Source organism: Anomaloglossus baeobatrachus, chromosome 10 (genome assembly GCF_048569485.1).
Source record: "Anomaloglossus baeobatrachus isolate aAnoBae1 chromosome 10, aAnoBae1.hap1, whole genome shotgun sequence".
In the NCBI taxonomy this organism is placed as follows: Eukaryota; Metazoa; Chordata; class Amphibia; order Anura; family Aromobatidae; genus Anomaloglossus; species Anomaloglossus baeobatrachus.
In genome coordinates this window covers 2,354,274-2,369,698 of record NC_134362.1, presented here as the reverse complement: position 1 = coordinate 2,369,698, position 15,425 = coordinate 2,354,274, and the positions used below count along the sequence as shown (strand labels likewise).

The 15,425-nt window shown below is 51.0% G+C and overlaps 1 protein-coding gene across 1 annotated transcript in view; it reads right to left on the bottom strand.

Annotated features, from left to right (window-relative positions):
• USH1C (USH1 protein network component harmonin) overlaps nt 1-15,425 on the bottom strand; it is a 170,729-nt gene that overhangs the window by 79,574 nt on the left and 75,730 nt on the right. The window contains 2 exon segments of the mRNA XM_075326472.1: nt 8,482-8,603; nt 11,537-11,602. Coding sequence (XP_075182587.1) covers nt 8,482-8,603; nt 11,537-11,602 — 188 coding nt within the window.

Sequence of the window (15,425 nt, the reverse complement as noted above, 5' to 3'; positions counted from 1 at the left end):
AGGGAAGAGACCAAGAAGAGAGAGAAAGAGGGAAGAGACCGGGAAGAGAGAGAAAGAGGGAAGAGACCGGGAAGAGAGAGAAAGAGGGAAGAGACCGGGAAGAGAGAGAAAGAGGGAAGAGACCGGGGAGAGAGAGAAAGAGGGAAGAGACCGGGGAGAGAGAGAAAGAGGGAAGAGACCGGGAAGAGAGAGAAAGAGGGAAGAGACCAAGAAGAGAGAGAAAGAGGGAAGAGACCAAGAAGAGAGAGAAAGAGGGAAGAGACCAAGAAGAGAGAGAAAGAGGGAAGAGAGAAAGAGGGAAGAGACCAGGAAGAGAGAGAAAGAGGGAAGAGACCAGGAAGAGAGAGAAAGAGGGAAGAGAGAAAGAGGCAAGAGACCAGGAAGAGAGAGAAAGAGGGAAGAGACCAGGAAGAGAGAGAAAGAGGTAAGAGACCAGGAAGAGAGAGAAAGAGGGAAGAGACCAAGAAGAGAGAGAGAAAGAGGGAAAGAGACCAAGAAGAGAAAGAAAGAGGGAAGAGACCAGGAAGAGAGAGAGAAAGAGGGAAGAGACCAGGAAGAGAGAGAAAGAGGGAAGAGACCAGGAAGAGAGAGAAAGAGGGAAGAGACCAGGAAGAGAGAGAAAGAGGGAAGAGACCAGGAAGAGAGAGAAAGAGGGAAGAGACCAAGAAGAGAGAGAAAGAGGGAAGAGACCAAGAAGAGAGAGAAAGAGGGAAGAGACCAAGAAGAGAGAGAAAGAGGGAAGAGACCAGGAAGAGAGAGAAAGACGGAAGAGACCAGGAAGAGAGAGAAAGAGGGAAGAGACCAGGAAGAGAGAGAAAGAGGGAAGAGACCAGGAAGAGAGAGAAAGAGGGAAGAGACCGGGAAGAGAGAGAAAGAGGGAGGAGACGAGGAAGAGAGAGAAAGACGGACGAGACGAAGAGAAAAGGGGAAAGAGACAGGAAAGGAAAGAAAGGGGGAAGAGTCCAGGAAGAGAGAGAAAGAGGGAAGAGACCAGGAAGAGAGAGAAAGACGGAAGAGACCAGGAAGAGAGAGAAAGAGGGAAGAGACCAGGAAGAGAGAGAAAGAGGGAAGAGACCAGGAAGAGAGAGAAAGAGGGAAGAGACCAGGAAGAGAGAGAAAGACGGAAGAGACCGGGAAGAGAGAGAAAGAGGGAAGAGACCAAGAAGAGAGAGAAAGAGGGAAGAGACCAAGAAGAGAGAGAAAGAGGGAAGAGACCAAGAAGAGAGAGAAAGAGACCAAGAAGAGAGAGAAAGAGGGAAGAGAGAAAGAGGGAAGAGACCAGGAAGAGAGAGAAAGAGGGAAGAGACCAAGAAGAGAGAGAAAGAGGGAAGAGACCAAGAAGAGAGAGAAAGAGGGAAGAGACCAAGAAGAGAGAGAAAGAGGGAAGAGACCAGGAAGAGAGAGAAAGAGGGAGGAGACGAGGAAGAGAGAGAAAGACGGACGAGACGAAGAGAAAAGGGGAAAGAGACAGGAAAGGAAAGAAAGAGGGAAGAGTCCAGGAAGAGAGAGAAAGAGGGAAGAGACCAGGAAGAGAGAGAAAGACGGAAGAGACCAGGAAGAGAGAGAAAGAGGGAAGAGACCTGGAAGAGAGAGAAAGAGGGAAGAGACCAGGAAGAGAGAGAAAGACGGAAGAGACCGGGAAGAGAGAGAAAGAGGGAAGAGAGAAAGAGGGAAGAGACCAGGAAGAGAGAGAAAGAGGGAAGAGACCAAGAAGAGAGAGAAAGAGGGAAGAGACCAAGAAGAGAGAGAAAGAGGTAAGAGACCAGGAAGAGAGAGACAGAGGTAAGAGACCAGGAAGAGAGAGAAAGAGGGAAGAGACCAGGAAGAGAGAGAAAGAGGTAAGAGACCAGGAAGAGAGAGAAAGAGGTAAGAGACCAGGAAGAGAGAGAAAGAGGGAAGAGACCAGGAAGAGAGAGAAAGAGGGAAGAGACCAAGAAGAGAGAGAAAGAGGGAAGAGACCAAGAAGAGAGAGAAAGAGGGAAGAGACCAGGAAGAGAGAGAAAGAGGGAAGAGACCAGGAAGAGAGAGAAAGAGGGAAGAGACCAGGAAGAGACAGAAAGAGGGAAGAGACCAGGAAGAGAGAGAAAGAGGGAAGAGACCAGGAAAAGAGAGAAAGAGGGAAGAGACCAGGAAAAGAGAGAAAGAGGGAAGAGACCAGGAAGAGAGAGAAAGAGGGAAGAGACCAGGAAGAGAGAGAAAGAGGGAAGAGACCAGGAAGAGAGAGAAAGAGGGAAGAGACCAAGAAGAGAGAGAAAGAGGTAAGAGACCAAGAAGAGAGAGAAAGAGGTAAGAGACCAGGAAGAGAGAGACAGAGGTAAGAGACCAGGAAGAGAGAGACAGAGGTAAGAGACCAGGAAGAGAGAGAAAGAGGGAAGAGACCAGGAAGAGAGAGAAAGAGGTAAGAGACCAGGAAGAGAGAGAAAGAGGGAAGAGACCAGGAAGAGAGAGAAAGAGGGAAGAGACCAGGAAGAGAGAGAAAGAGGGAAGAGACCAAGAAGAGAGAGAAAGAGGGAAGAGACCAAGAAGAGAGAGAAAGAGGGAAGAGACCAGGAAGAGAGAGAAAGAGGGAAGAGACCAGGAAGAGAGAGAGAGAGGGAAGAGACCAAGAGGAGAGAGAAAGAGGGAAGAGACCAAGAAGAGAGAGAAAGAGGGAAGAGACCAGGAAGAGAGAGAAAGAGGGAAGAGACCAGGAAGAGAGAGAAAGAGGGAAGAGACCAGGAAGAGAGAGAAAGAGGGAAGAGACCAGGAAGACAGAGAAAGAGGGAAGAGACCAGGAAGAGAGAGAAAGAGGGAAGAGACCAAGAAGAGAGAGAAAGAGGGAAGAGACCAGGAAGAGAGAGAAAGAGGGAAGAGACCAGGAAGAGAGAGAAAGAGGGAAGAGACCAGGAAGAGAGAGAAAGAGGGAAGAGACCAGGAAGAGAGAGAAAGAGGGAAGAGACCAGGAAGAGAGAGAAAGAGGGAAGAGACGAAGAAGAGAGAGAAAGAGGGAAGAGACCAAGAAGAGAGAGAAAGAGGGAAGAGACCAGGAAGAGAGAGAAAGAGGGAAGAGACCAGGAAGAGAGAGAAAGAGGGAAGAGACCGGGAAGAGAGAGAAAGAGGGAAGAGACCGGGAAGAGAGAGAAAGAGGGAAGAGACCAGGAAGAGAGAGAAAGAGGGAAGAGACCAGGAAGAGAGAGAAAGAGGGAAGAGACCAGGAAGAGAGAGAAAGAGGGAAGAGACCGGGAAGAGAGAGAAAGAGGGAAGAGACCGGGAAGAGAGAGAAAGAGGGAAGAGACCGGGAAGAGAGAGAAAGAGGGAAGAGACCAAGAAGAGAGAGAAAGAGGGAAGAGACGAAGAGAAAAGGGGAAAGAGACAGGAAAGGAAAGAAAGAGGGAAGAGTCCAGGAAGAGAGAGAAAGAGGGAAGAGACCAGGAAGAGAGAGAAAGAGGGAAGAGACCGGGAAGAGAGAGAAAGAGGGAAGAGACCGGGAAGAGAGAGAAAGAGGGAAGAGACCAGGAAGAGAGAGAAAGAGGGAAAAGACCAGGAAGAGAGAGAAAGAGGGAAGAGACCAGGAAGAGAGAGAAAGAGAGAGAAAGAGGGAAGAGACCGGGAAGAGAGAGAAAGAGGGAAGAGACCAGGAAGAGAGAGAAAGAGGGAAGAGACCAGGAAGAGAGAGAAAGAGGGAAGAGACCGGGAAGAGAGAGAAAGAGGGAAGAGACCGGGAAGAGAGAGAAAGAGGGAAGAGACCGGGAAGAGAGAGAAAGAGGGAAGAGACCAAGAAGAGAGAGAAAGAGGGAAGAGACGAAGAGAAAAGGGGAAAGAGACAGGAAAGGAAAGAAAGAGGGAAGAGTCCAGGAAGAGAGAGAAAGAGGGAAGAGACCAGGAAGAGAGAGAAAGAGGGAAGAGACCGGGAAGAGAGAGAAAGAGGGAAGAGACCGGGAAGAGAGAGAAAGAGGGAAGAGACCGGGAAGAGAGAGAAAGAGGGAAGAGACCAGGAAGAGAGAGAAAGAGGGAAAAGACCAGGAAGAGAGAGAAAGAGGGAAGAGACCAGGAAGAGAGAGAGAGAGGGAAGAGACCGGGAAGAGAGAGAGAGAGGGAAGAGACCGGGAAGAGAGAGAGAGAGGGAAGAGACCGGGAAGAGAGAGAAAGAGACCAGGAAGAGAGAGAAAGAGGGAAGAGACCAGGAAGAGAGAGAAAGAGGGAGGAGACCAGGAAGAGAGAGAAAGAGGGAAGAGACCAGGAAGAGAGAGAAAGAGGGAGGAGACCAGGAAGAGAGAGAAAGACGGATGAGACGAAGAGAAAAGGGGAAAGAGACAGGAAAGGAAAGAAAGAGGGAAGAGTCCAGGAAGAGAGAGAAAGAGGGAGGAGACCAGGAAGAGAGAGAAAGACGGACGAGACGAAGAGAAAAGGGGAAAGAGACAGGAAAGGAAAGAGACAGAAAAGGAAAAAGAGGGACGAGACGGAGAACAGAGAGAAAAGGGGAAAGAGACAGGAAAGGAAATAAAGAGGGAAGAGACGGAGACCGGAGCGAAAAGGGGAAAGAGACAGGAAAGGAAAGAAAGAGGGAAGAGACCAGGAAGAGAGAGAAAGAGGGAAGAGACTGAGAATGGAGAAAAAAGGGAAAGGAGACAGGAAAGGAAAGAAAGAGGGAAGAGACGGGAAAAGAACGACAGGCGGATGAGATGGAGAATGGAAAGTAAAGGAGGACGAGTTAGAGAAAGGAAATAAAGGGGGATGAGATGGGAAAGGAAAGAAAGGGGGAAAAGAAAAAAAGAAGACACGGGGAAAAGAGAAAGGGGAAAGATATGGGGAAAAGTAATAAAGGAGCAAAAGGAGGGGGGGGAGGAGGAGGAGAGAGAAGGAGGAGGAGAGAGAAGGAGGAGGGGGGGAAAGAAAAAGGGGGGGGGGGGATGGAGAAATAGGAGGGGGGTAAAAAAGGGGGAAAAGGGATGAGAGAAGAAGAGAGAAGCGCAGTAAGAGAAGTACAACCTGCTTGTGCTGCTTTCTACCGCCATCTTGCGTGTCTTTTCCATCAGCTGAAAAGAGAAAGGAAAAAGAAAATGACGGTGACAGACGTTAGGGAGTGAATGAAGAGAGCAGAGTGTGGAGCGTGACATGGGCCCTGGTGGACGCTGGAGATCGGCCTCCATTGTTGTGTTGAGGGCTTTTCTTATCTCGCTGTCTAGGAGATACAGCCAGAGAGTAAGGGGTACTTTGCACACTATGACATCGCAAGCCGATGCTTGCGATGCCGAGCGCGATAGTCACCGCCCCCGTCGCAGCTGCGATATCTTGTGATAGCTGGCGTAGCGAATATTATCGCTACGGCAGCTTCACATGGACTTACCTGCCCTGCGACGTCGCTCTGGCCGGCGACCCGCCTCCTTCCTAAGGGGGCGGGTCGTGCGGCGTCACAGCGACGTCACACGGCAGGCGGCCAATGGAAGTGGAGGGGCGGAGATGAGCGGGACGTAAACATCCCGCCCACCTCCTTCCTTCCGCATAGCCGGCGTGAGCCGCAGGACGCACGTAGGAGATGTTTCTCGCTCCTGCGGCTTCACACACAGCGATGTGCGCTGCCGCAGGAATGAGGAACAACATCGTAACATCGGTCCTTCCGAAATTATGGAAATGACCGACGCTACACCGGTGATACGATTCCGACGCTTTTACGCTCGTTAATCGTATCAAAAACGATTTACACACTCAGATAGACAGCGACGCCGGATGTGCGGCACTTTCGATTTGACCCCACCGACATCGCACCAGCGATGTCGTAGTGTGCAAAGTACCCCTAAGTATTGGTCGCTGCCATGGCAGCTGTATGGCCCAGGCCTTACAACCTGGCTGCATCTTACCCAATGGCACACTGAGGCCCACTTTCTAATCGCGCCCCAATACTTTATACGCTGAAGCAGATAATAAAGAAGATCGCTGCGGCACCCACCGCGCACAGTCACACGGCAAAGTCACCAGATTTACTGCTTCTCACCTGGCAGACAAACATCACAAAAGTGTGAGAAGTGAAAAAGAAAAGGTCTGTGCCCCCGAGACCGTGCACCCCCTACCCCGTGCCCTCAACACTGTGCTCACTGATACCATGTCCCCGAGACCGTGCCCCCCCGACACCGTGCCCTCAACACTGTGCTCACTGATACCATGTCCCCAAGACTGTGCCCCACGACACCGTGCCCTCAACACTGTGTACTCAACACTGTGCTCACTGGTACCATGTCCCCGAGACCGTGCCCCCCAACACTGTGCCCTCAACATTGTGCTCACTGATACCATGTCCCCGAGACCGTGCCCCCTCGACACCGTGCCCTCAACACTGTGCTCACTGGTACCATGTCCCCGAGACCGTGCCCCACGACACCGTGCCCTCAACACTGTGTACTCAACACTGTGCTCACTGGTACCATGTCCCCGAGACCGTGCCCCCCAACAAGGTGCCCTCAACATTGTGCTCACTGATACCATGTCCCCGAGACCGTGCCCCCCCGACACCGTGCCCTCAACACTGTGCTCACTGGTACCATGTTCCCGAGACCGTGCCCCCCAACACTGCGCCCTCAACATTGTGCTCACTGATACCATTTTCCCGAGACCGTGCCCCCCAACACAGTGCCCTCAACATTGTGCTCACTGATACCATGTCCCCGAGACAGAGTCCCCCGACACATGCCCTCAACACTGTGCTCCCTGACACCATGTCCCTGAGACCGTGCCCCTCGACACCGTGCCCTCAACACTGTGTTCACGGATACCATGTCCCTGAGACCGTGTCCCCCGGCACCATGCCCCTGAGACTGTGATCCCTGACACCTGGCCTCCAAGACCGTGCCCCCCGATACCATGCCCTCGAGTCTGTGCTCCCCGACACGTGCCCTCAACACTGTGCTCACTGATACCATGTCCCCGAGACCGTGCCCCCCCAACACTGCGCCCTCAACACTGTGCTCACTGATACCATGCCCCCGAGACTGTGCTCCCTGACACTGTGCCCCCAAGACTGTGGCCCCGATACCATGCCCTCGACATTGTGCTCTCTGATACCGTGTCCCCAAGACTGTGCTCCCTGACACCATGGCCCCAAGACTGTGCCCCCAATACCGTGCCGTCAACACGATGCCCCCGACACCGTTCCTTCAGCATTGTGCTCACTGATACCATGTCCCCGAGATTGTGTCCTCGACACAATGCCCATGACACTGTGCCACCCCTCCCCGACACCATGCCTCCCGACACTGTGCCCCCCGAGATCGTGCTCCCTCCGACATCATGCCCTCCACACTGCAGCTAACCCCGGCCACATCATGGCTATCCCCGGCTGACCACACCGCAGCTGACCCTGCCTACACTAGGGTTATCCCTGGCCGACCACACTACTGCTGACCTTGCCCACACCAGAGCTATCCTCGGCCGACCACACTGCAGCTGACCCTGTTCACTCATATTACCCCATCCACACCAGGGCTATACTCTGCCACTTACACCGCAGCTGACCACGCCCACTAATCTAACCCCGCCCACACACCGAACCCCACCCATACCAGGGCTATCCCCGGATACCCATACCAGGGCTATCCCCGGATACCCACACCGCAGCTGACCCTGCCCACTTTTCTAACTCCACCAATAACACAGCTATCCCTGCCCACCCACACTGCCGTTGACCACACCCATTCATCTAAGCCAACCCACGGCTAATATCGTCCACACCACGGTTAACCCCGCCCACACCACAGTTAACCACGTCCACCCACAGTTAACCTTGGTCACCCACACAACGGCTAACCCCGACCACATGACAGCTATCTCGCTAATGCCGAATTCCGCCCACACCAAGCTCTCTATATACATAGTCTATTGCCTGTGAGCTGCTTATCACAGGTGGTGGTGTGGTCAGACAAGCAGCACGCGCTGCTGCAGCTAATGTAGTTCAACAATGATAAGCTCCTGGTGCTAAAACAATCACTGCAGGTAAACAACAGCACGGAGCTTGGTAAAAGACACAATACTGAAATCTGTGTTTTAACTTCTGCCTTATCCTGTCCTCAGATTACATAGTAAAAACCTGCTGACAGATTCCATTTAAAATAAAGCAGGTTGTCCCCTCCCCTGGTCCAGGGCGCGTTCCCCGGTTCTGGCTGCAGTGGTGACATCCCATCAGCAGCACGCGTCACCGATACAGCCACTCCCCGAGCAGCCACAACACCGGGAACAAAGTAACGGCAGAAACCGACAGAGCATGAACAATCCCTGTAATGTACAGCACCGATGTGATCGTACGAGGTCTTCATATACATGCGGCACTGCCCTCCAGTCACCTCCAGAGCTGCAGTCACTATTCTGCTGTTACATGGGGTCTCATCCTCTAGAGCTGTTCTCACTATTCTGCTATTACATTATGTCTTATCCCCCATGGAGCCTCATAAATGCATGGATCACCCAGTGACTGCACCTTGCTGGTGCGATAGGTGGGCTTCTCCCCGTACTCACTCTTGTGTTTTGCTGGGGGGCTGCGTTGTTTCGGGGGTGCAGACTTTGGAGTTTTGGGAGGCTCCCTCTGCACCCAATCTTCTTCCCAATCTTTCTTAATTTTTTCCTCCTGTGAAGCGATCCTGTGAAAACAAAGCTGCAATTACCCGAACAGAGGTAAAAGGGGGCTCAATGCTCAGTGTAGGGGGTATAGTCACATTACACGGGGGCTGTGTGATTATTATAGGGGGCTCAATCCTCAGTGTAGGGGGTATGGTCACATTACACGGGGGCTGTGTGATTATTATAGGGGGCTCAATGCTAAGTGTAGGGGGTATAGTCACATTACAGGGGGGCTGTGTGATTATTATAGGGGGCTCAATGCTCAGTGTAGGGGGTATAGTCACATTACACGGGGGCTGTGTGATTATTATAGGGGGCTCAATCCTCAGTGTAGGGGGTATAGTCACATTACACGGGGGCTGTGTGATTATTATAGGGGGCTCAATGCTCAGTGTAGGGGGTATAGTCACATTACAGGGGGGCTGTGTGATTATTATAGGGGGCTCAATGCTAAGTGTAGGGGGTATGGTCACATTACACGGGGGCTGTGTGATTATTATAGGGGGCTCAATGCTAAGTGTAGGGGGTATAGTCACATTACACGGGGGCTGTGTGATTATTATAGGGGGCTCAATGCTCAGTGTAGGGGGTATAGTCACATTACACGGGGGCTGTGTGATTATTATAGGGGGCTCAATGCTAAGTGTAGGGGGTATAGTCACATTACAGGGGGGCTGTGTGATTATTATAGGGGGCGCAATGCTCAGTGTAGGGGGTATAGTCACATTACAGGGGGGCTGTGTGATTATTATAGGGGGCGCAATGCTCAGTGTAGGGGGTATAGTCACATTACACGGGGGCTGTGTGATTATTATAGGGGGCTCAATGCTAAGTGTAGGGGGTATGGTCACATTACAGGGGGGCTGTGTGATTATTATAGGGGGCTCAATGCTCAGTGTAGGGGGTATAGTCACATTACACGGGGGCTGTGTGATTATTATAGGGGGCTCAATGCTCAGTGTAGGGGGTATAGTCACATTACACGGGGGCTGTGTGATTATTATAGGGGGCTCAATGCTCAGTGTAGGGGGTATAGTCACATTACACGGGGGCTGTGTGATTATTATAGGGGGCGCAATGCTCAGTGTAGGGGGTATAGTCACATTACAGGGGGGCTGTGTGATTATTATAGGGGGCTCAATGCTCAGTGTAGGGGGTATAGTCACATTACACGGGGGCTGTGTGATTATTATAGGGGGCGCAATGCTCAGTGTAGGGGGTATAGTCACATTACAGGGGGGCTGTGTGATTATTATAGGGGGCTCAATGCTCAGTGTAGGGGGTATAGTCACATTACACGGGGCTGTGTGATTATTATAGGGGGCTCAATGCTCAGTGTAGGGGGTATGGTCACATTACACGGGGGCTGTGTGATTATTATAGGGGGCTCAATGCTCAGTGTAGGGGGTATAGTCACATTACAGGGGGGCTGTGTGATTATTATAGGGGGCTCAATGCTCAGTGTAGGGGGTATAGTCACATTACAGGGGGGCTGTGTGATTATTATAGGGGGCTCAATGCTCAGTGTAGGGGGTATGGTCACATTACACGGGGGCTGTGTGATTATTATAGGGGGCTCAATGCTCAGTGTAGGGGGTATGGTCCCATTACAGGGGGGCTGTGTGATTATTATAGGGAGCGCAATGCTCAGTGTAGGGGGTATAGTCACATTACAGGGGGGCTGTGTGATTATTATAGGGGGCGCAATGCTCAGTGTAGGGGGTATAGTCACATTACAGGGGGGCTGTGTGATTATTATAGGGGGCGCAATGCTCAGTGTAGGGGGTATAGTCACATTACACGGGGGCTGTGTGATTATTATAGGGGGCTCAATGCTAAGTGTAGGGGGTATGGTCACATTACAGGGGGGCTGTGTGATTATTATAGGGGGCGCAATGCTCAGTGTAGGGGGTATAGTCCCATTACACGGGGGCTGTGTGATTATTATAGGGGGCTCAATGCTCAGTGTAGGGGGTATAGTCACATTACAGGGGGGCTGTGTGATTATTATAGGGGGCGCAATGCTCAGTGTAGGGGGTATAGTCACGTTACACGGGGGCTGTGTGATTATTATAGGGGGCTCAATGCTCAGTGTAGGGGGTATAGTTACATTACACGGGGGCTGTGTGATTATTATAGGGAGCTCAATGCTAAGTGTAGGGGGTATGGTCACATTACACGGGGGCTGTGTGATTATTATAGGGGGCGCAATGCTCAGTGTAGGGGGTATAGTCACATTACACGGGGGCTGTGTGATTATTATAGGGGGCTCAATGCTCAGTGTAGGGGGTATAGTCACATTACAGGGGGGCTGTGTGATTATTATAGGGGGCTCAATGCTCAGTGTAGGGGGTATAGTCACATTACACGGGGGCTGTGTGATTATTATAGGGGGCTCAATGCTCAGTGTAGGGGGTATAGTCACATTACAGGGGGGCTGTGTGATTATTATAGGGGGCTCAATGCTCAGTGTAGGGGGTATAGTCACATTACACGGGGGCTGTGTGATTATTATAGGGGGCTCAATACTCAGTGTAGGGGGTATGGTCACATTACACGGGGGCTGTGTGATTATTATAGGGGGCTCAATGCTCAGTGTAGGGGGTATAGTCACATTACAGGGGGGCTGTGTGATTATTATAGGGGGCTCAATGCTCAGCGTATGGGATATAGTCACATTACACGGGGGCTGTGTGATTATTATAGGGGGCGCAATGCTCAGTGTAGGGTGTATGGTCACATTACACGGGGGCTGTGTGATTATTATAGGGGGTTCAATGCTCAGTGTAGGGGGTATGGTCACATTACACGGGGGCTGCGTGATTATTATAGGGGGCTCAATCCTCAGCGTATGGGATATAGTCACATTACAGGGGGGCTGTGTGATTATTATAGGGGGCACTCTCGCTCGCTCTGCCGTAACACATCACGCAGCCATGTACAATGCCGGCACCTCTCCATCTCTTTGCGGAATCGCTCTTCCTCCTCTGTCACCTTCTGGGAAATCTCCATCTTCCTCCTGTAAGGAAGGAATTGAAGACCAATCAACCACTGTGTTACTTCAACTACAACGTGCCCTTCTTGTGCCTCCAAATGTAGAAATTAGAAAAGGTGCACAGTTATGAATCCAGCTCTGCTTCTGCCACTGGATTCAAAAGGGGGGGAAGATGCAGAAGGTGGCTATGTGTGACACTCCCCAGCAGAAGAGGACACAGCAGACATACATACACGTTAGGCTTGCTCTAATGGAACAGGAAACAGCAGGGTTTGAACATGTCTCGGATGAGGCCATTGCTAGTGCAGATTTTTAGTTTTTTTGTAGATGAATCCAGATACCAAGATGCTGGTCAATTCTACACTGGATATTCTGAGGTTACACAACATGAGGTGATAAAAGCTGAACCAATCTCTCACCTATCGGCAGAGGGGACAGAGCTTCGGCAGAGGGGACAGAGCTTCGGCAGAGGGGACAGAGCTTCGGCAGAGGGGACAGAGCTTTGGCAGAGGGGACAGAGCTTCGGCAGAGGGGACAGAGCTTCGGCAGAGGGGACAGAGCTTCGGCAGAGGGGACAGAGCTTCGGCAGAGGGGACAGAGCTGTAGGTACTCGTCGAGGAGTGTAGAAACGCAAAAACGTAAGATGGCAAATGTGTTTACAGACAGTAGATATGCTTTAGGAATTTCTCATGATTTTGGCCCAATATGGAAATCTAGAGCTTTCCTGACACCAACTGGGAAATCCATAAAAAGCGCAGAGAGTGTATGGGCAGTGATGGAAGCTCTCGTTTCGTGAGGTAGCGAATAAACTAAGAAAGGAGAGTCTGGTACCAAAAAAAACGACAAACTTCCTGGCACCTGTCACTCCTGATATTCTTCAATCTCTACATAAGCAGGTGTCTCAACAAGGAAAGGCGTGGGAAATGTAGGGAGCCCATCGGACCAAGAAGGTCAGTGGAAAAGAATTACTTGTAATGGGATTTTCCATCATCCATGACAGCACCATAGAGCAAGGGGTTTCACCCTTCAAGGACAGGAAACCTATAGAATAAAAGGGCAGAGCTTCTCCCACACATCAGTTTTACAAAGTATAAGCACGAGTTGATTCTCCAAGCGCTACGTGAATCCAACACCGCAAAAGAAACAAGTGACCACTCACTATCAGTGACGGGAGGGAATACAAGAGTTCAGTCAGAAGTTCTGCAAAATCCCATGACCCGTAAGCAATTACCGTATTTTTCGGACTATAAGACGCACTTTTTTCCCCCCGAATGTTGGGGGAAAGTGGGGGGTGCGTCTTATAGTCTGAATGTAGGGCTGTGGGGAATGGGGGTCCTGCGGTGGAGCGGGTCATCGGGGGCACGAGCAGGCTGTAGCAGCCTGCTGTGACCACGTGGGCCCGCTCATTTCATATGCATCTTCCCGTCCATCATCTCTCAGCGCTGAAGCCGGCGCTGACAGGTGGGCGGGATGATGGCTGGGGGATGCGCACATAATTAACAGCCGGCCGCATGATCACCCCTAGCAACTACAGCCTGGAGTGATCATGTGCGGCTGTATTCACTGTTCCCCGCGCATCATTATCAGCGCAGGGTGCAGTGAATCAGTGTACTCACCCGTCACCGTCCCCCTGCAGCTTCGCGATGTCTTACTGCCTGTGCCGGTCAACTGATCTGTGTAGAGAGCGGTGAGCACACACAGATCAGCTGACCGGCACAGACAGGAAGACATCGCGATGCTGCAAGGGGACGGCTGCACACAGGTCAGCGGCACTGCTGAGACAGACAGGAAGATGATCGATGCTGCAGGGAGTGAGGAGAGGTGAGTGTAAACGTTTATTTTTTTTCTGTGCCATAGGATACAGGCCATATACCAGGATGGCGGTATATGAGCAGGATGGGGCTATATGAGCAGGATAGGGCTATATGAGCAGGATGGATGGGGGTATATGAGCAGGATGGATGGGGGTATATGAGCAGGATGGATGGGGGGTATATGAGCAGGATGGGGGTATATGAGCAGGATGGGGGTATATGAGCAGGATGGGGGCATATGAGCAGCATGCTGGTATATGAGCAGGATGGGGGTATATGAGCAGGATGGATGGGGGTATATGAGCAGCATGCTGGTATATGAGCAGGATGGGGGTATATGAGCAGCATGCTGGTATATGAGCAGGATGGGGGTATATGAGCAGCATGCTGGTATATGAGCAGGATGGGGGTATATGAGCAGGATCATATTTAAGGCAGGAGGATCGTTACCAGAATAACGTACCTTAGTAGAGAATTTGGGGACATTACCCCCATAACAGTGTCAGCAGCAAATCCTCGCCTCATAGCAGTGGGTCATGACCACATTTTTTGCTTAAAATTTTATTTTCCTATTTTTCTCCTCTAAAACAAGGGTGTGTCTTATGCGGGCGTCACACGAGACGATCTATCGTGTGATAAATCGTTGGGATCACGGTTTTTGTGACGCATATCTGGCATCCGTTGCGACGTCGTCCCGTGTGACACCTACAAGCGACTCTGAACGTTTGCAAATCATGTGCAAATCGTGTATCGTTGACACGTTGCTCATTTTTTAAAAAAATCATTTATTCTTCTTTAAGCTGGTTGTTCATCGTACCCGGGGCAGCACACATCGCTCCGTGTGACACCCCGGGAACGATGAACACAGCTTACCTGCGTCCCGCTGGCTATGCGGAAGGAAGGAGGTGGGCGGGATGTTTACGTCCCGCTCATCTCCGACCCTCCGCTTCTATTGGCCGGCCGCTGTGTGACGTCGAACATTCCACCCCCTTCAGGAAGAGGATGTTCGTCGCCCACAGCGATGTCGCTCAGCAGGTAAGTGCGTGTGACGGGGGGTTTAACGACTTTGTGCGCCACGGGCAACTAATTGCCCGTGACGCACAAACGACGGGGGCGGGTACGATCGCTCGTGCAATCGCAAGATAGATCGTACCGTGTGACGTTCGCATTATAGTCCGGTGCGTCTTATAGTCCGAAAAATACGGTACCTCTTGTACATGTTATGTACCCATGACAACACCACAGAATGATTTATAAAGAAATTCTATATTCGGGAGGGACCACAGTCTGTAGAACCATTCTCCCATGAGATAGACCAGCAGAAGGTCCCAAATGAAGCCTATAGTGCTTTTAGAAGGTGAAAGCTGGGGGCCACGTAGCCTTATATATCTGTTCAATGGAAACATCTGCTTTCTCCACCCAAGAGGTTGAAATAGCCATAGTAGAGTGAGGCTTCAGGCCTCCTAGAACGGCCCGATTTGATGAATATGCTAACGCCAAAGCCTCTTTAATCCATCTAGCTAATGGGCTTCTAGAGGCTTTAAAGACCTTTCCTAGGACCATGGAAAGTAATGAAAAGTGACCAGCGTCTTCTCCAGGATTCTGTGTCCGAGATATATTTTATCACTTCTTCCGACATCCAGGGTACGGAATTGTTGTTCTTTAGGATTTCTAGGGTTATCACACAAGGAAGAGTACAATTTCCTGACTTCCATGGAACTAGAGGCCACTTTAGGAAGTTAGGCCAGGTCTGATTTCAAGATCGCTTTATCCTCTAGATTGGTGTAAATGGAAGGTTAACCGACAAGGTTTGAATATCACTAAACCTAGTCAGAGCCACAAGGATGATCGTTTTTAAACTAAAAATTTTACCTTACACTGAGTTTATAGGTTCAAATGGAGGTTTGGTTATGCCGGCGTCACACGAGACGATATATCGTGTGATATGTCGGCGGGGTCACGTCGTTAGTGACGCACATCCGGCATCGTTTGATATATCGTAGCGTGTGACAGCTACGAGCGACGGGGAACGA